At 34.1% G+C, this 27,447-nt stretch overlaps 1 protein-coding gene across 2 annotated transcripts; it reads right to left on the bottom strand.

Moving 5' to 3' along the window:
* Positions 1-515: 515 nt before the first annotated feature.
* LOC111064459 (transcription initiation factor TFIID subunit 6) lies at positions 516-27,446 on the bottom strand. 2 transcript variants are annotated; one of them, XM_039440251.1, is made up of 12 exons: positions 27,077-27,446; positions 26,383-26,469; positions 25,919-26,072; positions 24,328-24,484; positions 19,052-19,175; positions 16,575-16,766; positions 13,711-13,945; positions 11,627-11,775; positions 9,226-9,451; positions 6,725-6,846; positions 2,730-2,918; positions 516-738 (listed from the first exon to the last, which is right to left on the bottom strand). In XM_039440251.1, the coding sequence occupies exons 1-12, from the start codon at positions 27,224-27,226 to the stop codon at positions 622-624; spliced, it is 1,902 nt and encodes a 633-aa protein (XP_039296185.1). In that variant the 5' UTR covers positions 27,227-27,446; the 3' UTR covers positions 516-621. The 2 variants fall into 2 exon arrangements, with proteins under 2 accessions (XP_039296185.1, XP_039296184.1); XM_039440250.1 differs by having other exon boundaries at positions 517-741; positions 27,077-27,396.
* Between the last annotated feature and the right edge of the window lies 1 nt (position 27,447).

Raw genomic sequence — 27,447 nt, 5'->3', positions numbered from 1 at the left:
GAAATACAATATCGGAATAAAACGGAATAAAAAAAACAGGCGCTAGCCAAAAACTTTTTCTGTTCCTAAATTTTGTCCAAGAAAATGTTCAAAGTTGGGTTAAATCACTAAAGCTGGGTTTACACCGACGTTATTAACAAAATGTTAATAACTTAATCCCTAATGGTAAAGATTCTATTAAATTGAACGGAACTTGACAAACACATACGTTCATCATGTGTATGATAATTATGATTAATATATAAGGATTGAGTTATTAACATTTTGTTAATAACTTTGGTGTAAACGCAGCTCAAGGGCCATTTGCACAGTTAAAGCTTAAACTGAATTCAATCAACTGGTGGCTTACATTCAAAATGAATCACATGATAACAAACGAGACTTTATAAATATAGATTCAATCCAGTTTAAAATTAAATTTAGTTTAAACTGTCACAGTGCAAACGGCTCTCAAACATTCTAATACAATTCCTATAACATGAAATCACAGGCTGAATAAAATGAATAAAAGCTACATCTATTTAAAAAATCTTTAATTTCATTTATAAGATACAGATATTTTCCATCACTATCTAATATTTGTTTGTCAGTATAAAAAGATGTCCAAATAATAACGTGGACTCAGTCAGGGCCTTCATCAATATCCATCAATGACAAATCGTCCTGTTCAACCTTGATGGTCGTTTGTTGTTGACTGGAAGTGACAAACTGTTTTGTTGTCGATTGCTGTTGTGATTGCTGCTGTCAACAGAATTACAACACAATATTGTTGTTAGAAATTACTTGGAAACGAAACAAAACCTATTTGAACTACAAAAATAGTAGTTATAAAGGAGCCTTTTGCAGGCGAAAATGATGTTTCTAGTCGATGCGTTAGCCGAGACTAGAATTTCATTCGAGCACTGCAAAAGACACTCAAGTACAAGTAACGTACACTATTTTTTGACATAATAATCTAAAGAAGAATAATTAAGAAATAGAAAACTAAAGACTCCAGTCATGGAGTATAAGACAAGTCATGTTATTACATAATAATTCTAACACTAAGTAGTTCAACCTAGTTTAGGTTTGAAAGGAATTCTTGTACACTATAAAAAGCTTTATCAACTAAATATTTTTTCATTTGTTTTTTGAAAATCTTCAAATCATCATTACTTTTCAAGATTTGAGGTAGCTTGTTATAAAATTTCCTACCAATATAATCTGGTTTTTGTTCAAATAACCTACTATTGTGACCCATTATATGATAATCTGCTCTGTTTCGCGTATTATACTCATGAACATCTGAATTCTGGATCACACCACTCTTTTTCACATGCATTACAACTTCATATACATACAAAGATGGCACAGTTAATAGACCAAGCTTTTTAAATAAAGACCTACAAGAGTCTAACCTATTCACTTTCTCTATACATCTGAGTGCCTTCTTTTGAATCTTAAACACTCTGTCCATATTTTGTTGAGATGAATTACCCCATACTAAAATAGCATACCTAATATGAGATAGTATAAGTCCATGGTAAGCAGTTAGCAGTAGTTTTTTATCATTCAGCCTAGCAAGCTGCCGCAGGACAAATACCCCAGATGATATCTTATTACATATCCTCTCAATGTAAGGATGCCATGTTAATTTCCTGTCCAATAAAATTCCCAAGAATGCTACTTTCTCTTCTTGGTCTAATTCATTTTCCTCTACAAACACATTTATTTCTCTATCCTCTACTGAATTATATTTACTTTTGAATTGTAGGAATTGACATTTCTTACTATTTATTGTTAATTGCCTTTGCTTCAAGAATTGGACAATTGACTGTACTCCAGTAAAAGCATTTATTTCTAGACTATCTAATAAATAATTGTTAAAGATAAGCGATGTGTCATCAGCAAACAACAGAGCTCTGTGATCTTTTAACTCTTTTGGTAATTGGTTCACATACAACAGAAACAGTAAGGGACCCAGAATTGAGCCTTGAGGTACTCCAGCCTGGACCTCCAGTTTTTGAGATTTAATTTTTACTATTTCATTCCCATCCACCTTGGTAAGCTCAACACACTGGTTTCTACCTATGAGATATGATTCAAACCATTTTAGTTCTATACCATTCACACCTACAGTTTTTAGTATTTCCAATAATATTCTATGGTTCACACAATCAAAAGCTTTGGATAAATCAAGAAATATTGCGGCTGCCTTCTCACCTGAATCTATTATATCTATTAGTCTTTCAACAAGGGATACTATTGCAGTCTTAGTAGATTTCCCTTTCTGGAACCCATGCTGTTCATCACATATGAAATTAATTTCTTCCAGGTGCATCAATAACCTATTTAAAACTACTCTTTCAAAAATTTTACTTATTACATTTAGAATACTAATGGGTCTATAATTTTCAACTCTTTCAGAATCACCGCTCTTGAAAATTGGCAAAATTTTTCCTTGTTTCAGATCATCAGGGAAATAATAAAATTCTAGTCTCCGTGATGATAGAGCCGTGGTGATACGTTGCAACTCTCTCATTCATGAAGAATCTCTGTGCGTAGGGAGCTTCCTCCATCTAGGGATCTAGGGCCTTTGAAGCCTGATATTTTTACCGAACACGTATGTCGAACAGTTGTTTAGTGTAGACACGGTTTTGCGTTAGTGACTGGTCTTGTATGAGAATACAAAAAGAAGAGAACCTTTTCTTAAAATGAGAGAAATGTGTGTATTTAATTGGAGACTGTACCTGATTAGCGTTTGACTGCACAGTATTGACAACGACTACTTTGCTACTAGTGCCCAGCTTCACGAAGCCACTAGAAGTGGCGCCACCAGGGCCACTCACCACTGTGGTCGCGCCACCAGCCATGCCACCGGTCGAAGTGGCGCCACCAGCCACCACCGTCGCGCCACCAACGCTCGGACTCTGCGGCACCTGGCGGCAAAAATTGCAACTACAATCAGCTAGTTCAACCTTTGCTAAACTTTTATTTATTAATGTATTATATCAATAGACAAATTACAACTTATCTTATAATTTGTAATATTAATACAAGGAGGTGTTCTTGCAGACCTTATTTTAAAGAAAATAGATTGCAGACGGCTCCTGCTATTTATATATCAGATTTATGAATCTTATTTTTCAAAAATAGACGGATGTATGAGGAGAACCAGGTGAGTCATCCCCATAACTTTGAACTTTAACTTTCCTCAGTGAGAACATGACCTATTTTTTCGGACATTCTATTATTTATCAAAATTTGGGAACAGAATAGTTTTGAGCTATGCCTGTTGTTCTATCCCGATCATATTCATATGATTTGTAATTGTATCAAAAAATAAATAAATAATACAAGATTTAGAGGTTTTAGGCACAAATTCATCAAAAACGAAAACTAGGTTTAGCGGCAGTTGGAACTGACGCTCAAACCAAGTTTTCGTTCTGGTGAATTTTGTCCTTAATTACCCACCTCATAGACTTAGCCTGCTGGAGAGTGGTCCGTTTTATATTGGAATGAAAATATTCAATTCAATTCCATCCCACATAAGAGAAATTGAGGGCTTGAAGGAGTTCAAAAAGACACTCGGGGAGTTCTTTATTATATTGTGTCCTTAAAGATTAACAGACTTTCTTGTTAGTTAATGTTTGATTTATGTATGTCTTCTCCCAAATTTTATAATTAAAAAATTCGAAAAAGAATGATGTTATGATTTCACTTTTCACTTCAAAAAGTCAAATTTCCACTACATAACTAATGACTAAACTAAAAATTTTAAATTTTGATATTTAAAAACTAATTAAAAACAAAAATATTTCACTAATGATCTGTGTGCTGTGAGCTATGAAGTAGCAATGTACAGATTCGGATGGAAGGCTGCCAACCAATCAAACGATTGAGCTAAAGAAGAATATAAACACGAAAAGTAACTTTGTCATTCAAAAAAAAACACATTTAGCGCTGCCTGCAAAACCGAAGTTTGAGTGCTAACAGCGAGTATCGATATCAATTTTCATTATAAAAATTGCAATACTGAAATAAATAGAACAAGAGTGAATGTACATATGAATGAAAATTTAAATAAGCATAATATATATAAAAAGGAAAAGGAAATTTGAACGTGTAATTTGAAGCATTGAAAATATATTATAGTGAGGTCCACGTTATAATGACAGTATTTGATCTACTTTGGTTTTGCTATCATTGTCTATCATTCGACAAAGCCGGTGGTACTATCCTTTTCTAGGTCCACAAGGATGCCAATTGTTTTTGACAGTGTAGAAATATAATTAATTAATGCAGAGAATCGGCATCGCTATTCTTCTATCTTTATCCACTGTCATTATAACGTGGACCTCACTATAGAGGTATTATCATTGAATTGCGGATTCCATTATGTGGTTATGAAGATGAATATTACAATTTATTATTATAAAACAATTAATACACCAATGTAGAAATAAAACTAACTGACAAAAATATTAAATCTCAATCATGACAATGTATAATTAAATCATTAAAAAATATATTCTCTTGAGGAATGAAAAATAATTTATAATTTTCAACAAGAATGAACCACTGATATTTCATCAGATATACCAGTATCAGCTATCGAAGGCAATGGAAAGGCAGAGAATCGACAACGCTGTTCTCCTATCTTTATCCAATGCCATTATAACATGGACCTCACAATACATAATGCTGATCTAGCACTGCATTGTTATTACTATAGTGAGGTCCACGTTATAATGGCAGTGTTTGATTAGCAATAGTATTGCTATCCTTGTCTTTCATATAACAAAGCGGATAGCGTTATCTCTTTCTCGCTTTGCAATGTTGCCATATCGTCTTTTAACAATGTAGAATTAATAATGAATTAACAAAATATTTCATCTTAATTACGGTGTGTGAATTCATTATTAAGAAATTATTAAAATATAATATATTGCTTAACAAAATATAATTGGTTATTTTAAACGAGAATGAACAGTTAATATTACATCAATAAATCTGTATCAGCTACCGTCTATAGAAGGCATTGACAAAACGGAGGATCGGTGACGTTGTTCTCCTATCTTTCTACACTGCCATTATAACGTTGACTTCACTATAGCTATTAGTTTTGTCACTCTGTCGTGACACTTTAACGTAGAGCTTTCTGTAGGAACCCAACAATTATCTTAACAATTGAATCATAATAATGTTGAGGTTACCTGAATCTTGTAGAGAGTCGTACCGGTATCGACTTGTTTGAGAGATGTGGCCGGAACCACCAATGGGGCTTTGGCATTCTGTGGCGTCCAGTTTTGAGGAGCAAACTTGGGCTGGTAAGGAACAGGGCGAGAGGGGTTGTAGGGGAGGCGAACCTAGGTCAAACAGAGGTTGAGGAAAGGATAGGTTAGGTTAGGTTGGGTTGGGTTGATAAAAGGTAAACAAGTCTACGTAAAACAAAGGTTAGGAAAAATGATGGGTAAGGTTGGACGTCACAATATATTGAAAAGTATAACCTAAATATGGTGTGAACATTGAAACTAGTTGCTATAATTTGTATTCTTAATCTATTATTTTATCATTTTCTAAAAAAAGCTACTCTAATTCTATTTTATGAATACTGAAAAGTGAATAATTGTAATAAACTAGAGGAAATTGATTGTTGAAACTAAAACCTAAATGAGATAAGTCAATTATTGAGCTTCAAGCCGACAAAAAAATTTAGTGTTCAAGATTGTGTGAAATCACAACCTTATAATGCAAGCCACTGTTTTTTTTCTAGGGACATTCAATGTGTCTGAATATATTCTAAGGCTAGGCACACGCCAGTTAGTCAAGACAAGACAAGATAAGTTTAGTCACAATACTTCACATTGTTGCTTATGGAGTCATGTCTAATTGCAATGACTAATCAGTGTGTGTTGCATCATAAGCAGCAATGTGAAGTATTGTGACTAAACGTGTCTGATCATGTCTTTTCTTGTCTTGACTAACTGGTGTGCGCTTAGCCTTAGAATATATTCTGGTTATGTGGTTATTTAGGTCCAACGGATCTCGTAATCGGCTCAAACGATTTTTACGAAATTTGGAACATAGTAGGTTCATGATATAAAAATTCGATTGCACTAGGTCTCATCCCTGGGAAAACTCGCTGAAGGACATTAAAAGGATAATCCATCCTTGAAAAACAGCTTAGACTTTTGTTGTCTGTGGATAATAAAAGTGAGTGAGCCAGTGCGTCTGTGGAAAATCAAAATATCTCGTCCCCGAAATTCATAAACAGCTGTAAAATAAAAACATGACCTTTCCCATAATACAAAATATTAGTCCTTCTCCAATCATTTTAAAGAACTGTGTTTTGTTTTTCAATAAATAAATAACGAGTGAAGCTCGGTGCCCCGATATTATGTGATAAAATCTTAAGTATACTACAAAATTTCTCTAGTAGAGAATGAGGACAAAAAATAGATGAGACTGTTGAAACTAGTTGAATAGGATAATTTTATATATACTATGGTTTATTATTTTTGTTTCTGTTAGCTATCTTGTTTCTGTTATAATAATGTGTTCATATTGTTTGATAACGAGGTTGAGTGGTAAAGCTACTTTTACATTCATTTTTGTTTAATGACTAATTATAATCTTATTCTAAAAAATTACAGTAAAAATTTCACAACATCATCTAATAAAAAATATATTCAATTCTAATATTATATTCTGCAATAATTGGAGGAAGTGTATTTATACTTACAGGGGACTGGGCCGAAGAGGGCCGTGACGTCACAATGACGTATTTCTGAGATGGTTGCGCTGAGCTCATCACTGGCCTAGAGGCGTTACCCACCATTATGGTACGTCCCTGTTGCGAAACACCTGCAACAAAAAAGATGAAATATTTCAAATATTAGAATTAAATGCATATAATCCAATAGGCATATAAGAAGGGAGTATTATTATATAGCCTACTACAATAATATACTAATATTAATAATTTAATAATATACTACATTATTCGATTATATTCTATTATAATTTAATCTATGCCTATAATCTAAACCGTACGGTAATATTGAATACCGTATTAAAAATTGAAATGATGGTTTTCATGAATACCAATTTTATAAGTGTGGTTAGCTTCACACTTGCGATATGTGATTGTTGCCAGGGGAGCTGCACCCCAAAACTGTCTTGACAGAATATTAAGACTGCAGAAAAAGGCAATCAGAACAATTTTACAGGCTAATCGAATTGAGCATTGCAAGCCGTCATTTGTTCAGAATAAGGTATTCACTGGAGGTCATAATACTGGCTAGGAATTCAAACCTACCTCTAAGATCTAATTATCACAAGAAACAGAAATAATACAAATATTCCTCAACATCGACTGAATAAACACAAAAATTCACAATTGAAAAACTCGAGAAATTGTAAAAAATCCACTTTATTTTAATAAGAAATATTATTTGACAGGATCATGCTTGGGAAGTCTTCCCAACAGTAACTTACAGCTGATGATGTGTGAGCACACGCGATAGCATGCCTTTGTGGAATGATAATTTTTATTAAAATAGAGTGAAGTTCTTTACAATTTCTCAAGTCTCTTCAATTATGGAAAAGTTCCACAACATCAATATTCACTCTACAAACTTGAAAAGAAATTCATCAATACATGCAGGATCGCGGCTGTTTAACCTTCTCCCACCTTTACTCTTATGTTTATTTCAAAATTGAAGCACTATCTATTACAAAAACCATACTACAAGATTTCTTATCCAATTTAAGATAGTTATTATGACGTTTAAGAGTCATGATTCGTTAATCATTCTTTGGTCACCCACCGACATAAGGAGTATTCACAATGTTGTTTTAGCCAGCTAAAGTGCTATTTCAGCTATTTGCTAACTCTGGATTGTGAACGCCCCATCTAAAACCAACCGATATAAGCCAAGGTCTATAAATACAGGTCATGACACAATCCCGTGATGCATTTCAAAATCGCCATTTTATAGGGTTCTAATTCACCAATTTTCAAATTTATCAGCTGCTATCATTATAGATTGAGCAACATGATGGGCTATTTTGTTATATCGTTTAAGGGATATTGCTTGGCTTTGAATTGTAAAATAAAACGTTCCGACAGAATAATAATATTTAGATTCCAACTGGGAGCTGAATTAATTATTTTTAGATTTAATTGATCGGGAACTTGGAACTCTTTTTGAAGTTGATCTCGCATATTTCTGTCTTGTCCCAATGCCTTATGAATCATAATCCTCAAATTACAAGAATAAGAACAATTTTTAATATTAAATAAATGAATAATTGAAATTTCATTATTAAAAAATTGAAAACCTGAATTCACATATTATGTGAACGAGAATATTGTTTTTATAATGCATAATTTTGTTATGAGCAAATTGAATTAGATTGGATTTTCAAATTTACCACCATAAAGACCCCATAAAATGGCCGCTCCATAAGGAACACGAGTGTCATGACCTTTATTTATAGACCTTGATATAAGCCAAGGGGTATTCACAATGTTGGAGATAGCTGGCTAAGTCGAGCTATTCGCTAACTCCAGCTATTTTCTAAGTCTGTGTTAACTCAATGCTATAGTGGTACGTTAGAAAAAAATTAACAGACGAGGTGGCAGATAGCGCAGGTTTGAGTCTGCTAACTCTAGCTATCTCTGTTAAAGCGGCAGCCATATGTTTATAATCTTACTTTTTCAAACTAACTTTAAGTTACACAAATTATCCGCTTGGATCACTACTGCAGTTAGCTAATAGCAGATGGTTTTAGATGTGGCGTTCACAATCCAGAGTTATCAAATAGCACTTTAGCTGGCTAAAACAACATTGTGAATACCCCTATTGATATAAGCTAACTGCAATAGCGCTCCAAGCGAATAATTTGTGTAGCTCAAAGTTTATAAAGGTTAGTTTAAAAAAGTAAGGTTGTAAACAAATATGGCCGCCGTTTTAACATAATTAGCTAGAGTTAGCGGACTCAACCCTGCGCTATCTGCTATCTCGTCTGCTAATTTTTTCTAACGTACTACTATAGCATTGACTTAAAAAAGACTTAGCAAATAGCAGGAGTTAGCTAATAGCTCGACTTAGCCAGCTAGCTCCAACATTTTGAATACCCCTACCATACTGTGGGTGAAGCACTAATTTGATAAATTCCCCAGTCAATAGAGTAACTAAACTAAACTACAGTAAACGTTTGATTATGCGTGTGACTGACCCGAGTGTATGATGGCCGGCTGGGTGGCCTGTATGGGCTGCTGCGACTGGGGGGCGGTGGCTGGACCGGAGGCGGGAGAAGGGGCGGAGCCAGCATTGGGGGCAGTGCGTGCCTTCATCACAGCCGTGTGCAGAGTGACGCCCAGTGTAGCGCCGTACTCACTAACGTACTCGTCCAATATGTCCGGTGGTTGTCGCATGCTTTTCAGCATCGGTGTCAGAATTTTCTACATACCAAACAGAAAATTGGTAAATAAAATTAACACATTCAATCTTTTATTCATCCATTTATATTCGTTATTTATTATTCAATCCTTTATTTATATACCATTGTATTCGATATTCTTTATATGATTCATTCATATTAATACGTTTTATTTATTTGCATTTCATAATACAAAAATAAAATATATGATCAGAAAAGGACCAACAGGCTTAGCCCAAGACTGTTATTTGTTCCCTTTACGAATTTTAATAAAAGTATGCCTAAAACGAAGGTTATGTTGCTTCACTTTGAATCAATTAAAATGACTAGAAGAGAAGATACAGGCGACCCTTCTCTTTTGTCAACATTTTCTACACACCAAATGGAAAATTGGTCAATTAATTTAAAACATTTATTCTTTCATTCATTCATATTTGCTATTTATTATTTGACCCTTCATTTATTTATTACTTCATTCGATATATCATTTAAATCATTCATTCATATCAATAATTTTTATTGAAATGACTTGTAGAGAAGATATAGGCGAATCCTTCTCTTTTGTCAACATTTTCTACATACCAAAAAGAAACTTGGTCCATTAATTCATAACATTTATTCATTCATTCATTCATTTATTTATATTTGTTATTTATTATTCAGCCCTTCATTTATTAATCACTTTATTGATATTCCTATTCCTTAAATCATTCATTCATATTAATACGTTTTATTATTTTACTTTTACTTATTTGTGGACACAATTACATATCATATGAATATTATTGGTATAGAACAACAGGCTTGGCCCAAAAATATTCTACTCCCTAATTTTGATAATGAATATATGAGCTAGGAATTTTGAATTTAGAAAGATTAGAACACTAAATAACGAAACTACCTAGTAGGTTGAACTATCCCCCAGAAGATGTCTGAGTGACCTACAAAGAAGCTATATTCCAAGTGTTATTGCAATCCATACACTAGTTGGTCAGAATTCGTGATCAGAATGTGATAACATAACCAAGTCTTTCCGACTGCAGATAGAAACAAATTCGAAGTTGCATTTGTTCAAATGCTAATTAATGAATAATTATTAATAATGATATTTGCAGTAGCAGAAGTCTTCGGGGTGATTTACAGCATTTAATTGAGATTTTTGTTTAATAATAATTTATTCTTTCCGACTACTTTTGACATTTGGAAAAAAATTAATCAATTCTCAACATCTAACTCCCTTTTACCACCAACTCATTATTTAAAAGAAAAAAATCATGACAAAATTCAATTTTTTTAGTCGAATTGACACGACATTAACAAATGATAAATTTGTTAATTGATGAAAACTAGTAGTTGAATCAGGAATATCCAAAATACAATTAACGAACATGATTCATAAAAAAAAGAAAAAAAAACAGTTGGACAACGAATTTGAAATAGTTGTCTGTGCAACTAGTGCGCAAAGTGACAGTTTGCTGCACCGAAAGAAACGTTTACACACGAGCCGTAGGCGAGGGCGGAATGTTTTCTTGAGTGCAGCAGAGGAACTTTGCGCACGTATTTCACGTTAAGTTTTTCCTACAGTTCCCATTGAATATGAGAAGTGGTTGATTATGGGTAAAATGATGGCTGAAATCCATGAAATGTTTGTCTGTATAATTTTGTTATTAATAACAACTTTAATTTATTTTAAACTTGATAATCCAATTGAAAACTAATAATCAATAATTAATTCAACTTAAAAATTAAATTAATCCAATTGATTTGAAAATTTGAATAATTTTGAGTAAATCTTAATTTCTGAATAATTTTTCAACCAACAATTTATGAATGAAAAAAATATTATTTGAAATAATGAATAATTAATAATATTCAAAATGTATAATTTAATGAGTTCTCATTTTTATTTATTTGAAAATCAGAAAAAATATAGATAGAACAATTTCGCATTCAAAATACACGCCAACAATGTCAACAGCTGATTGGGATGGCTGCAAGATAATACGCAAAGTATTAAGAGTACGCAAAATAATACTTTGCGCACTAGAGCGGAAAAGTGATTCTTTGCGTTCTGTAATCAGTGCAGGAATGGTCACTTTTCAAGGTAACTGTAGGAAAAAATAATAGAGAACAGCAATTCGATTCGGAAATTGCAAATCCTTTTTGAGCTAAGGATTTTTGTCGTACGAAAAATTACCTGTAGTAGATGTTTTATATGGCCGGCAGCCAGTTTATCAGTATTACTGGGATGTTGGCCGTCTTGAAGTTGTTCCAGTCGCTCGGAAATGAAAGCCACTTTCGGAAGAATAAACACTTTGATCACTTCCGTCCCCAACTCGGAAAGTCCTGAAAACAATCGTAACAATAATCATTGAAGAATCTGTTATTCACTCCTCATGTAGAAAACCTTCAAGAGGGGGGCAAGAATACTGAGTATTTGTTGAATGAGAATTGATATTGTGGAATTTTTCCATGATTTAAAAAACATTGTTTTATTTTGTCACCTCCACATTTTATTAGACATTAATACAGGACTGCAGTTTCTTGTTGAAGCCAACACATCTTTAGCTGTATTAATGTCCAATAAATGTGGATGTGACAAAATAAAACTGTGTTTTTACTTTCCTTGTCCTGGAAGGAAAGTATTGCTTTCCAAAAAAATTAAAAAGGTACCCTAATTTCAATTACAACTGAGTATCATAAGATTGCTACTACTATTCAATTTAGAAATATTATGGTTCCGAACAATACGTTTAGACTTTGCTTCATGATTTAGGCCCCATTGCAAAAACTCCTGTTAAATTTTAACCGCGATCAAATGCCAAGAGAACCAATCAGAGAAGACTTCTTTCCAAAAAAGCCTCCTCTGATTGGTTTTCGTGGCATTTAATCATGATTAAAACTTGATAGTCATTTGTGCAACCCGCACTTGAAGTTTGCTGTTTCGATGAAGCAGAAAAGTTTTACTTCAGATACCTACTGTTGTTGGTGAGATGTATTACATTTATTTATTTAGCGTATGGCAGATACACAACAAATATAATAGCTCATGAGCCCCAAATGCCTCGATATACACTGTATATTTTCAAATTCTTTGAGATGTGTAGTTTTCGGTCGAAGTTGGATGGAAGTTGGATAGCATGGGAGTGACTTTTCTTACTAATATGTTCAATGGGGTGCCAAATGAAGGCATGCCAGATGAGTGGAGAAAAAGCTTCATTGTTCCATTCTATAAGAATAAAGGAGATGTACGACTCTGTAAAAACTTTAAACTTATCTCGCACACATTGAAAATCTGGGAACGTGTAATCAGCAAACGCCTACTTGAAATTAAAGCTGTTACTGAGAATCAGTGTGGTTTTGTCCCAGGTAGGTCAGCCACAGATGCTTTGCACTCAGTAAGAATCCTTATGGGAAAGCAGAGAGACAACAAATCTGACATGGCTTTCATTGACCTGGAGAAGGCTTTCGATCGAGTGCCCAGGAAGCTCATATGGCAATCATTGAGGGCACAAGGGGTCCCAGAACACTAAATAAACATAGTGAAAGACGTACCATAATGCCACAACAAAGGTTAGGAGCCCGGCTGGGACTAGTGGGGAGTTCAGTGTAGAGGTGGGGGTGCACCAGGGTTCTGCCCCGAGTCCACTCTTCTTCAACCTTGTGATGAACTACCTCACTGCAGAATTGCACCTCGCACCTCCATGGGACATCCTATATGCTGATGACATTGTCCTTATCAGAAAAACGCCAGATGAGATACAGCAAGTACTTGACATGTGGCGAGCCAAACTGTAAGGAGCTGGCCTCAGAATCAGTAGGGAGAAAACAGTTTACATGCACTGTGGTTTTAGTGGCAATGTCAGTCGGGCACCACACCTGCAAGGTACTCCTTTGGAGGTTGTTCAGCAATGCAAGTATTTAGGGTCGATCATCAGCAACGACGGAAGCATTGATGCAGACATTTCGAGCAGGATTAATACGGGTTGGATGAAATGGAGAGAGCTGACAGGAGTGCTTTGCGACAATAGAATGCCCATACACATTAAGGGCAAAGTGTATAAAGCTGCAGTGCGTCCAGCAATGATATATGGTGCAGAGTGCTGGCCTCTGAAAAAGCAACACGCAGAGAAACTTCATACTGCTGAGATGAGAATGCTGAGATGGGCCGGAGCAGTAAGTAGACTGGACCACATTAAGAACACTCATGTACGTGGCAGTTTCAAAGTTTTGCCTATTGCTGAAAAAATAAAGGAAGTAAGACTTGATTGAATATTTCACCTTCGATGGCGCCATAGAGCGAGGACAGATGTGACTTTTCACTGTTGACGGCACAGGAGAACATCCTGGTGACTCGAGTCTGTATGTTGTTGGTGGATGTGTTGAAGTTCTTGCAGATCTGCGCCATGAGCCGTGAGGCGAAGTCACGCAACGCCCAGTGGTTGTCCAGCTCAGGCCGCATGCACAGCTGCCGGCTCACTATACACGTCGCAACTGACGGAATTATCTCGTGCAGCTGAAACAATACACATCCACTTCTATTATTTCAACCAATTACAGATGTAAACTAACTTCAGTTTTTAGGTATTTTTACAAATATAACATTTGGGTAAACACGGATACCGTCTAAGGATCCCTATAGTGAGATCCAAGTTATGGTAATGAAGAAAGATAGGAGAAAAACGTTGCCGAACCTCTGTTTTGTCAATGCCTTTTATAGACGGATACCTTTTATAAACCAGATACAGGTTTAGTGATGTAATATTCTGCTTATTCTCGTTTAAAATCAAATCAAAGTTTATTCATCAAAAACAATTACAATACAAATTAGAATACTATAAAATTGAAATAAAATTAAAACAATGAAGTTTTATGCATTGAATAATTGTTTAATATGACATAGATAATTCAATTGATAAATATACACCCCACTATAAATGATATTTATGTTGGGGTGTAAGTTATAAGTTGCTTGTTGCGTGTTATAATTACTATTTACAAACTTCATTCAGTGTTATAAAATAAAATGATCAGTGATATAAAATAATCGATTATATTTTATTAGGCAATATATTATGTTTTTTTAATAATTTCATAATGAATTTACATAATTGAGATGAAATATTTTGTTGATTAATTATTAATTCTAAATTGTTAAAGGACGATCTGGCAACAGAGCAAAGCGAGAAAGAGATAGCGCTATCCGCTTTGTTGAATGAAAGACAAGGATAGCAATAACATTGCTAATCAAACTCTGCCATTATAACGTGGACCTCACTATAGTTTTTTGATGCGGCGACTGGCGGTAGTTGAAATAAGCCAACTATCCTGACTGCTGCACTTCTATAGTTTGTATAAAATGAGTTGAGAGTTTGGCCCTCCATCCGAAGAAATTACAGCGTTGCCAAATTGTGTAAAATTGCAAATTACTCAAATTTCTAATTTAACCAAAGAATTGTATTTAGAATATCATCCCCGATATTCCAGTAGTGCTGCAAAAGTTTCAGGGTAGAAGGATTGAAAAGTAATTCAATTTTGGAAAATTTTTGATGAAATTTAAAACATCGGAAAAATATGTTTTTCTTTTGAATATCACTTCTCTCAGAATTATGGAATGTCGTAATAAGTGAGGACTTTATATCAAAATAAGGGGAAACTGTGTTTTCTACTGGTGTCTGGATCATTTAATCCAACCTATAGTTATTTTTTAATTAATGATTACATCAATGTCGAGACAGTTCGAGAAGAAAACATGACATTTTTGACATGATAGAAACCTTTTTGTTTCAAGAGATAAGTGGGTGACGAAAGCAAGAAAGTTTCTCATAAATGATTGGAATTATTTTTCCAAATGGCAAACGTAGTCGGAAGAATTTTTTCTGACCCGTAAGGAGTATCATAGACAAGGGGAGCGGTTGAGTGATATGATAGATAAATGTATTTTATTTGCACTTAATAACATTACAAAAAGTAATGTGGGCGAAGTTGAGACAATAAGAGCCCCCTCTTCCACCTAACCTACTGTGTGGATTAAGTGGACTATGCATTGTGTACTGAATTGTATGAAAAAAGCAGGCAATTTACAAGATATTTTGACTGGAATATCTCAGCTGCAAGCAGTTGGTTCAAATGAAAAGGCTGCCATGCAATACTGCTTTAAGTAATGCAATACTATTATATTAAGCGAGCAATTTCTGTATTTTTATATCTGGTTATTTATATTTATATATGTTTTTTTAAATGTATGAATTCAGGGCTACTTTTTTGTATTTATAAAATAGAATTATAGTTTAATGTTTAGTAAACATTTATTTTGATGACCTGACGATGGTGTGATCACCGAAACTAGTAGTTACATTACAATTTGTTTTCTTGTTTTATAATATTTTATTAATTTTTTAAGGGTACTATAATTCTATTTTATGAATTATATCTTGTATATCTTGAATTATATGTTTTATAATATTTTATTAATTTTTTAAGGGTACTATAATTCTATTTTATGAATTATATCTTGTTATTTGTGTTCAACGGATCTCGAAAACGGATCTCGAAAACGGATCTAACGATTTTCAAGAAATTTGGAACATAGTAGGTTTATGATATAAAGATTCGATTGCACTAGGTCTCATCCTTGGGAAAACTCTCTGAACGACATAAAAAGGATAATTAATCCTTGGCTGAAACAGCTGTGTATAGTAAAAAAGTGATTGAGCGAGTGAGTATGTGAAAAATCAAAATATCGCATCCCCGAAATTCATAACATGACATATAGCCAGCTGTGAAATATAAACACGATCATTTTAGAGAATTGTGTTCTGTTTATCAATAAATAAAAATAACGAGCAAAGCTCGGTGCCCCGATATTAATTAATCATAATAATATTATTAATTAATTATAATTATAGATTATTCAAGGCAAGGCCGTCATTTTCACTGCTTATAAGTATGTGGCTTGTAGTCGCTGAATTTTTCAAGCGTTCTGTCTTATGTTTTTATTGGTCCCAGCTATTGATTGCATAATGGAGGCACACTATTCAGCCGCTCTCCTTAATTTCGAAACTCGAGAGGTCAAAATACGTTCTTCCGACTACTTTAGACAATTGGAAGAGTAATTTCAGCATGCAATTGCGAAGGGCACTCACATATTTCTCCAAATAGAGCGACTGGTTGTCGAGCAGCGCCTTGACCATGCGCATTAGGTAGATGAGCAGCGCCAGGTTGTTCTGGACGACATTGACCTTGACTCCCTCGGCGACGAAGGTGCACATTCGCGGCAGCATCTCGTGGAGACCCGGGTCCGAAGCCAGTGACTGCAACGCCTCGGCTCGCCGGCCCTATTCACATATTGTTGTACAACAAGTTAATTATAAATAAAAATATAAATCTAAGTACCCTTTTTAAAATTGTTTACTCACAACATTCTTCGGCTATATGATGCCATTATCAAGTGATTGGAAAATAAATTGAAAAAAAGTGTAGCCCTGAAGAAAAAAAAGACAACAAGTTGGTTGTTTCGTCAAACTATAAAACAAATCAAAACATACAACATGTAGTCTATACAGTAGGTCACTACAGCAATCATGTATAATAAGAGTATAATTGATAATAATATAATAATTTCTCTGAATGCCAATGAATTGCAATCAGATAAATCTATTGAAAAAACATATACATAATTATTATATTATACATCCAAAAGTTGCTAATACTAAACTTAGTCCTAATTATGATACCCCACTATAATAATATGTGTTGGGGTAAAAAGAATTGGTAAGTTCTCTCATATTATTAGTGAGTTTCATTATCATAAAATTCTTCAACACTATAAAATGCCCCTTTCACCAAAAAAATAAGACAAAGAAAAGAAAGTTCCAACTTCCAACTAAATTCAATGAGGCTTGTTTTGGATAAAGCTGTGAGCCTCTATATGTTGTAATTTTTCTATTGATGTAAAATAAAAATAAATAAATCAATTCACTATTAATGAAATACAACATGAATCTTATGAGTTACTGAATTGGAAATGTTTATTTTGAATTATTTATCTATCTCCATTATGTTGTGTTTCAGTTTATGAGTCTTTTGTTATAAATCTTCAAAATTATTCGTCCTTTTTTATTATTCATAAACAATGAAATTTTATAGTCTTTAATTTTGTGAAAATTATTTTTTCCGAAAAACACCAGGTTTACGATAAAATGGAAAAATAGAAAAAGTCCCAAAATTTGTTGGTTTTAGGGGTTTTTAGTATCCTCAAAATATAAAACAAATCGAAACATACAACATGTAGGCTATACAGCAATCATGTATCGTATAATAAGAGTATAATTGGTAAGTTCTCTCATATTATTAGTAAATTTCATTATCAAAACTTCTTCAACACTATAAAATGCCCCTTTTAACAAAAAATAAGACAAAGAAAAAATAAGTTCCAACTAAATTCAATGAGGCTTGTTTTGGAATAAAGCTGTAAGCCTCTATATGTTGTAATTTTTTTATTGATGTAAAATAGGAATAAATGAATAAATTCATAATAAGGAGTGGCCGTAGTCGAGTGGATCAGATGCTGGCTTTATGATTCAGAGGCCTGGGTTCAAATCCCGGCCCGGGAAAGATATTTATCTCGGGCCACTCCCGTGTTTCGGATGGACACGTTAAACCGTCAGTCCCGGCTGCCTAAAAAGCAGTCGTTCGGTCATGTCAGAGGGCCTGAAATTGATCAGTTGCGACCTGAAAACTCTGACACCAGACCTGAGCCAGCCAGGTCACACGATATTATTATTATTATTATTATTATTATTAATAAAATTACAAAATCCAATAAGAATCTTATACTGGATTGGAAATGCTTATTTCAAATTATTCATCTATGTTCGTTATGTTATGTTTCAGTTTATGAGTTTTTTGTTATAAATCTTCAGATATGAATCTTTATATAGACGTCGTTCAGATATGAATGTTATTTATTCTATTGATAGTATATTATTTGAATTTTTGTTTATTATTTGTTAATATATTCTTCAATTATTATTTTAGCAGAATAAGTTTTGAAATTGTTGAATAAATTTTCATATTATTTATAATTACTTTTTTCCATGAGTATTTGAAATCTTTGTAGTTCTTGAGTGAGGTACTATTTCTGTTATCTGTATTATTTCTTATTGCATAAGTATTATTTCTTTCATTTTGTATTTTTTTTTTTCATTTGTATTTGTACAATTTTTATTGTTTAGGAGACATATTTGGGGAAACCCGTTGTCTCCATTGTGAATAAATAAATAAGATATGAAAGAATAAAATTTTATTTTCTGTAATTTTGTATAAAATGTTTTTTTTTCTTTTTTAAACCCGAGGTTTTCGAAATAAAATGGAAAAATTGAAAAAATATCCCAAAATTTGAGGGGTTTTAGGGGTAAAGCCACCCTCTGACGTATTAATTAGCGCACCAAAATTCATATAAAACCGACGAGAAAAAATCTTTCGTGGCTGTTTCCTGAAAAATTACCATTTCACTGGACTACTAGTTTATGTGTCACTTCCAAATTTTTGTATTACACACTGCAGTTTACAATCCAATATAAACAAAAAAGTACCGATAAGGGAGTAGTATAAAGTTTACCTCGTCGGAACCCACGCATGCCTCTGTGATCTCCTTGTAGTAGAGCTGCTGTTCGACGGACAACTCGTGTGTGGCTAGCTGTTTCACGTGAACGGTCTCTACGTTGCGAAGTTTCTGCCGTTTTCTGCAACCATAACCAAATTACATAATAGAATAATTGTAGCATTTTAAAAGGGCTACTTTAATTTCCACGTTGCGCAGTTTCTGCCGTTTGCTACAACACATTACATTCAAAACACATTACATAATAAAAAAATATTTATTTAGCGTATTGATTGATTGATTGAGTACTTTATTTATGTAGATTACAATATATACTGTCTTATACACTTTTATACAATAGCTTACAATACAGCAAAATTATAGATGAATTTACATGATATAGACTAAGAAAATAATTATTGAACTGTGTATGATATGAAAAAGCAATTTGTAATATAATAATATATTATATAGATAATAATTATATTGTTATGCATCTACATAAATTGGCGGAGGTTTGGACATATCAATGTCCATTCTTCGGAAAGAATATTAAAAATATCCTCCCCACTAACTCTCTACCAAAACGTTAATTTCATTATTTAAACTAAGGATTTATTTATTAATGGAAATATTGTGAAAGTTTTAATCAATATGAATATTTAAGAGAAAAAAACAGAAAATTGATAAACTAAAATAATTATATAGGTAGATAAGATCAAATAATTGATTAATAAAATGAAGTAGGCTGAAAGTAGATCAGGGTAATCAACTTTCAGTAATATACAGCAGTATGCAGTGGATAATTGAAATAACATGAGTTTATATAATATATATATATACAATTCGTTCTATAACAGGTTTAAAGGTTTGTATTTGTGGGATGGGTGGGGGATGGTTGTCATGTGATCGTTCTAGGGCCGGACAGTTTCAGTCATTTGTTCCAAAAGATGTTTTTTTAAAGTCAGGATGAAGCTCGCTCGGCTCTCGATGGACCTGATAGAAACAGGAAGTGCATTCCATGCACGACAGGCACTGACTAAGAAGGATTTTGTGAAAATAGTAGTTCGATGATTGGGTATCCTTAAAGTACTTTCTCCGGTTCTAGTATGTGAAGCATCTATCCTCCTACCTTCAGAGACAAATTTGAAATCATCTTTAAAATAGTTCGGATTACCGTATTTCAAGATATCTCTAGCAAGCTTGACTATTCAAGAAAGCCTTTGATTGGGAAGACAGATTGACAGAAGACGTATGGCAGACAGACTACACATGTAACACATATTTGGGAATGAAATAGTAAGAGCTATGAGTATGTTGTTTCATTCCCAATTATTCTATGATTGTGTTTCTATCATCTATACTATAATAAAGGAAATAACTGGCTTATACACGTACGGGATAGGAAATTCACGAATGACGCACCATCACGTCTGAACTACTCAACTGATTGTCACGGAATTTTTCATATAGATTCTTAAATTACCGAGAATGGTTATGAAAAATGTAGACTGTGCTATCTGCGACATCATTCCTATTTTCAGAGCCCTTTTCGTCTTCTTTTGCTCTGGAACTCTTTTATATCTAGAATGGCGGATTTTTCCATTGACTAAGCTTTTTGCCATTCTCTATTTTCTCTCTTTCTTTCTCTGTCTGGTCTTCCTTGACCGATCTCTTCCTCTTTTCTTTTCAAAATTTTGTGGGTGGACAAGACTCATTAGCTGTGGTGGAAGCAACTTGTCTAGGGGAGTAAACCTCATAAAAATCCTGTGAGTCCAGATGCAGCAAGGTGGCGCCCCCACCACTGGACTTAACCTGCGCAGCGCTCGTAACGCGGCCAGGGGATCACTCTAATCACTGACAAACTTACAAACAGCCTCGGAAATAGGACCGGAATTTTGGATAATAATAAAAAAGGATCTCTCAAGAAAAAACGATTTGGAATTGCGGATATTTTAAAATTAGCGACGTGGAATGTAAGAGGAATATCAAATAAGGAAGATGAACTAGATTATAATCTTGGAAAACAAAATGTTGACATCGCGGTAATTACAGAAACAAAGAGAAAATTACAGGGAACTAAAGATTTAAGAAATTACTGGATGGTCTATAAGGGAGTTCCACAGCATCAAAGAGCGAGTGCAGGTGTTGCATTTATGGTGAGCAATAAATGGAAGGGTGCTATACAAGATTATACATGTATGAGTGAGAGAGTTATATCAGTTCGGCTCAAAATTGAAAGAGGTTACCTAACGGTAGTTGGAATATATGCTCCAGATGAAGGTAAAAAAGAAGAAACTGAAACCTTTTATGACAATCTCCAGAAAGTAGTACAAAAAATATGTAAGACAGATCATGTTGCTATTGTGGGAGACTTTAATGCGAGAGTCGGGAACATCCCCATTCCAGGTGTGGTGGGCTCATATGGAGAAGCTGTAATGAATCAAAATGGCCAGGAACTGAGACAATTTGCTTCTTTCAATGGCCTTAAAATTACAAATACTTTTTACAGGAAAAAAGATATCCACAAGTTCACTTGGAGTGCTAGAGGCTCAAGGTCCATCATTGACTACATCATCGTCAATGATAAAATGAAAAGCCTAGTTCAAGATGTAAGAGTATTTAGGGGATGCGACATTTATACCGACCATTATCTCCTAGTAAGCAAAGTTTTGATCCTGAGGAAATGGAGAACTATCAAGAAGAGTAGAGAAGAGGGGAGAAGTGTTTAAAATAAATCTTTTACAGGATGATAGCATACGGGACCTGTATCAGAGGCGATTGCAGGAACACTTCTTGACCGTACCAACTGCCGATGATATTCAGACAGAATGGATCAATATAAAGTCATGCATTGAGAAAGCTGCAACTGAGGCACTCGGGAAAAAGCTGAGAAGAAGTAGTAAGAAGCGTTTAAGGATTTGGAACTGTGATATAGAAACTGCTATCCGAGAAAAGCAGCCGGCATACCTCGTATTTTTGCAGAAAAAGACGCAAGAAGCTAAGGAAGATTACTTACAAAAACGTAACATTGCAAAGCAGGTGGTGCGGAACGCTCAACAGGTGTCATGGGATAAGTTTATAAACGTGATAGAAAATTATATTCATGGAAGGCAACAATGTGCATATAAGATAATGCGATCAATAAACAGGAGTGAAAAAGATGATGCATCATTGAACATGTGAACATAGTGAATGGAAAAGTCATTATAAAGAGTTATGGTTTTCTGAAAATGTCCCGAACACTGCTCCTTCAGATCCGCTTGCAAACAATTCTGTGGACTCCATAACAAGGGAAGAACTGCTTCAAGCATTGCAGAGCATTAAAAACCGTAAAGCTGCTGGCTTGGATGGACTGAATGGAGAACTCTTTAAATATGGTGGTTTGTTTTTAGAGCTGAGGTTTTTGCACCTGTTAAACGAGTGTTGGAAAAGATGTGAAATCCCGGGAGAATGGAAAAAGGCAGATGTAATCTCTCTTTTCAAAAAAGGAAAGCGAAATAATTGCAAAAATTATAGGGGAATCAGTTTACTAAATGTTGAGAACAAAATCTATTCTAAAATAATAAATGGTAGAGTAAAAATTATTGCAGAAGCCATTTTAAATGAAGAGCAAAGTGGCTTCAGAAAAGGACGTTCTTGCTCAGACAACATTTTTTCAGTAAAAAGGATAATAGAGAAGAGAAGAGAGTTCAATCTTGAAACGCACATGGCTTTCATCGATTTTGAAAAAGCGTTTGACAGAGTGAATCGATGCCGTTTGTGGGACATTCTTAAAGAGGGAGGATACCCTCTACACCTGGTGAATGTGATTAGATCGCTCTACAATAAAACGCAAATAGTAATCAATACAGGTAAGGATCGACTAGACGAAATGATTATAAATCAAGGAGTTAGACAAGGGTGCAGCTTATCACCCACTCTATTCAATATTTATGTGGACAACATTTTCAGAAAATGGAAATGTAGAGTAGCTTTAGGAGTTAAACTAACAAATGACGAGTACCTGAATGCATTATTGTTTGCTGATGACTTGTGGATTATTCAAGACAGTGAAAATGACCTCCAAAAATCAGTTTATGTTCTTAACGAAATTTGTAAAGAGTACAATTTTAAAATATCAATAGACAAGACAAAAATTATGGCTTTCACAGGTAAACATCCAACCCGGTCAAAAATTGTGATTGACAACAAAGTTCTAGAACAAGTGTCGAAATATACATATTTAGGATGTGACATCAGTTATAGTGAAGATTTGGATATCGAGAAAAAGATTGGAAAATTTCAAGTGGTATGTGGCAATATTAGCAGAACCTTGGGGAAGCAAGCACGGAGAGAAACTATAATGAAATTTTATAGAATAATGGCTGCTCCAGTCCTCCTCTACGGAAGTGAGTCGTGGGTTACAACTAAACCCCTAGAGAGTAGAGTGCAGGCGGCGGAGATGCGATTCCTCCGGAGAACCAAGGGCTGCGATAGAAGGGACCACATCAGAAACGATGATATCCGAGCAGAGCTAGGAATTTACAGCTTGTTGGAAAAAGTCACACAATACCGGAAGCAGTGGAAAGACCATGTGGAAAGAATGCCGGCAGAAAGGCTTCCACTACAAATATTGAATTATAAACCGGCAGGGAAAAGATCTATTGGTAGGCCATTGGAAGAGATGGCAATAAATACACTACTTGTTTATATTATAGCGTAATTTTGTAATTGAAATATAGATATTAATAAGCTGTTTGTAAGTCGGAACAGGCATTAACCTAATCCTTGTACGTAAGATGATGATGATGATGATGGTTATAGGCCTATATCAAATTCTTCAATATTTCAGTAGGTCAAGTTTTTAATTGGAACTTTGCGGAGCACAGGTTACCTGATAGTTGATAAATAAAACAACAGAATTTCATGACATAGTTACAACTAAATTACGACACAGCGCTCTACAAATGTGAGTAGAAGCTAATAGCTTTTATTTATAAATACCTGACTGCTATGTCTTAATTTAGTTGTTCAAAAGTGATTATTAACAAGCAGTTCGTAATGGAAACAAACATTGAAGAACAAAGTTACAATGAGATGTAATGAAATCATAAACAATATCAATCAGATGCTTAATTTATAACCTGAATCTCACTATAGTATCGGAAAATCAATATCAATAAACTGTAGGTCTATTCATCTCTCATAATCTATCATCCACCCCACTACCCATGTACAAGCCTGGCCCTCAAAAAAAAAAATCATGCTCAAAAGTCAAAATTATAGTTCAATTAAGTGGCAAATTGACATACCCTGTAGTAGGTTTTCCAGCCGCCTCGCCTTTCTCCTTGTTCTGCTTGGCGGCCTTGTTAATGGGGTCAATGGCCTCTAGCTTCTGGTTTTCCTTGGACACAGGAGGAGGATTCTCGGGAATCGTCGGCTGTACACCGTCGATACACATCCAATGAGCTTTAACAAAAAAGAAGGTTACAAATTCAATATAAACTTGACTAGCTTAAATGTTCATCCATATAGAATGTATTAATACATTTGCAGAACTAATGACAGTAACTGTAAATAAAGTATATTAAACAAAAAGATTAAAAATGATCAAAACCACAGATAACACATACTACACATAACACATAATTACCACAATATCAACTTCACAACTACACAAGAGTGAATAAAATAGATGCCCAGTGATTTGGCTGGCTCAGGTCTGTGTCCTATTGCAGGATAAAACACAAACTTATAATACCAAAGTAACTGAATAACCATGAATAACTAGCTAAATTATTAGCTTGTATTTTGCTAATAATACCAGTAGCTGGTTATTAGAATAGGAAAGTATTAAACCCGGTTGCACAAAAGTCTGATAAATTTTAATCCCAATTAAATCCCACGAGAACTAATCAGAGAAGCTTTCTTCTCAAACAAACTTTTCCGATTGGTTCGCTTGGAATTTAATCATGGTTAGAATTTTTACAGGCTTTTGTACAACCGGACCTCAGTGTTAATAAAATAGATGCCGAGTGACTTGGCTGGCTCAGGTCTGGGGCCTATTGCATGATAAACACAAACTATTAATACCAATGGTCAGCTGGTTATTACAATAGGAAAGAATTAAACTATTAGCTTGTACTTTATTGTACAACGGGGCCCTGATGTCAGAGTTTTCAGGTAGCTTCTGCCAAATTTCAGGGTCTCTGACATGACTGTATAGAATACATGTTTTATGTATTGTTCTTTTATATTATGACGATACACTACTTGATACAATTAAGTTTTTGTACAACAATGTGTAAATAAGGAATTTGATTTGATGACTTAACAACTGCTTTTAGGCAGCCGGGACCGACAGTTTAACGTGTTCATCCGTGTCCATCTTGGAGTGTCCCAAGAAAATATCTGGCCTGGCCGAGAATTGAACCTGGGACCTCTGGTTTAGAAAGCCGGCGTCTAAACCACTCGACCACGGCCACTCCAGTCAGTGTATAGTTGATGTTGGGTCAATTTTGATGCTATTTGCGTCTTTATTCTTAGGCATATTCCTGAATAAACTCAGCTACCGTAGTAATATTTATTTATGTTTTCTCTGGCATGTAGCCCATGTCGGAGGTTAAACATGAAAAACGTTTACAATATAAAAAAAGCCTGTTACATACTTCCTTCATGATTATTTTCCTTCAGCTATCATGCAGCATCCCTTTATAAAATCTATGTGAACATGTACTCAGTACAGTACGAGTATACTCTTGCAGTGGAATAATGCTTCAACCTTTCTGTGATTAAAATTCAGCAGACAACACTTTTGAGTAAAGCCTGTTGTTTCTTTTACAATCTTTACCTGATTTATACAATAATATTAAATTAAGCGTAAATGAATGGATACTAACTAACCTCTAAGAGCAACTTCAAGAGGTAGTTTGGCTGTTGCACCGTTAATGATTTCACTCAGGTCGAGTTCTTTCTCTTCTTGAAAATGGAGTTCTCTCCCACCACCTGAGGCGAATCGGAACGGAATAGCCTCGGCACTGTTGAATCCGTAAAGAGGCTGCAATTGAACAGACTTCATATAATATCAGCTTCACAAATTGACCTTACAAAATGAATGCAATATTTTAAAAAGAATAATTTACAGGAAATTCTCTCAATACCATCTCTTATTTCATTTATTTATAAATAATTATTAGTACCCTTGATTATATTATTTTATGTCAAACAAGACTAGTTTCGGGTATTTATCTTATGCTATTTAATTGTTTATGATACAGTGTTTTGTAAATGTATAATCATAGCCCAACTTGTATTGTAAACTTTATAGGTAGGCTAGTAAAGATTAAAAAATAAAGGCAGATTCATACCTCAATGTTCTTGATTTTGAGAGCATTGTCCACATCACTGGGGAGCATTTTCTGACGTTTACCGTGATGCATGAATTTAGCAGAATCCTATGGAAGAAATAAATGTATATAAGATGAACATGAAGGATAATTTCCTATTTGACAATGCTACATTCACAACAACACATACTGTATATAAAAATAATTATCTGTCCTACGGTATAACAAATAACATAGTTCCCTCAACAATAATGAGTATTTTGTAATTGAATATTGGCCTTTGTCATTGGCCACCTCATAATAATCGTTAATAGAGACCAATTCTAACATATATTCTAATCAATTCTAATCATATTGATAAAAAATCTTTCTAATAATAGATTTTCATAAATTGAGACATGAATAATTTAGTATTTCTAAATAACCAACAAACTATAAACTATACTGGCAAGTTGGCAACGGTTTAAAACGGAGTTTGAAGGGAATAGAACTTTTTGCTTTGACCAATGACGGACAATAAAGTTAATCTGCTGAATATGGAACGTCAATCTGATAATAATAATGGAAATTTTAACGTAATTAAAGTTTAAAATACAATAACAATGTATAAGTTGAAAACAATATTTGGTTAGTACCGGTATAAGATTTATTACACTAAACATTTGCAGATGGTAAAATTAGAGAATAAAGATATTAGTAAAAAAATAAGATTTACCTGAATAATTAGCTTTAATCTATATGATACATCATCCGCCAGTTCCTTTGCAGCTTCGTCGGCTAAATTTGAAATACCGATACTTTCGGATATTGCTTTCATAGACTCTATTGTCAGGCACGAAGCATGAAGTGCTTCGGAATCATTCATTTTGTGTTGTATTAGACGTTACTAGGATTAACAGAACTAAATTTTTAAACTAAGCTTCATAAGTAATAAATAATTTATAAACTTGCAGTAATAATAAGCAGTAATATTACAAACAACACCACACAACCTAACCTGAAACGTTGTTTACAATTAATAAAACCAATGCCATCAGAATTGTAATAACGAAAAATGATAACAGCTGATCGATCTTTCAAGCAATG

This window comes from Nilaparvata lugens, chromosome 13, assembly GCF_014356525.2.
Source record: "Nilaparvata lugens isolate BPH chromosome 13, ASM1435652v1, whole genome shotgun sequence".
Lineage (NCBI taxonomy): Eukaryota > Metazoa > Arthropoda > Insecta > Hemiptera > Delphacidae > Nilaparvata > Nilaparvata lugens.
This window is presented reverse-complemented; position numbering and strand designations above follow the sequence as displayed.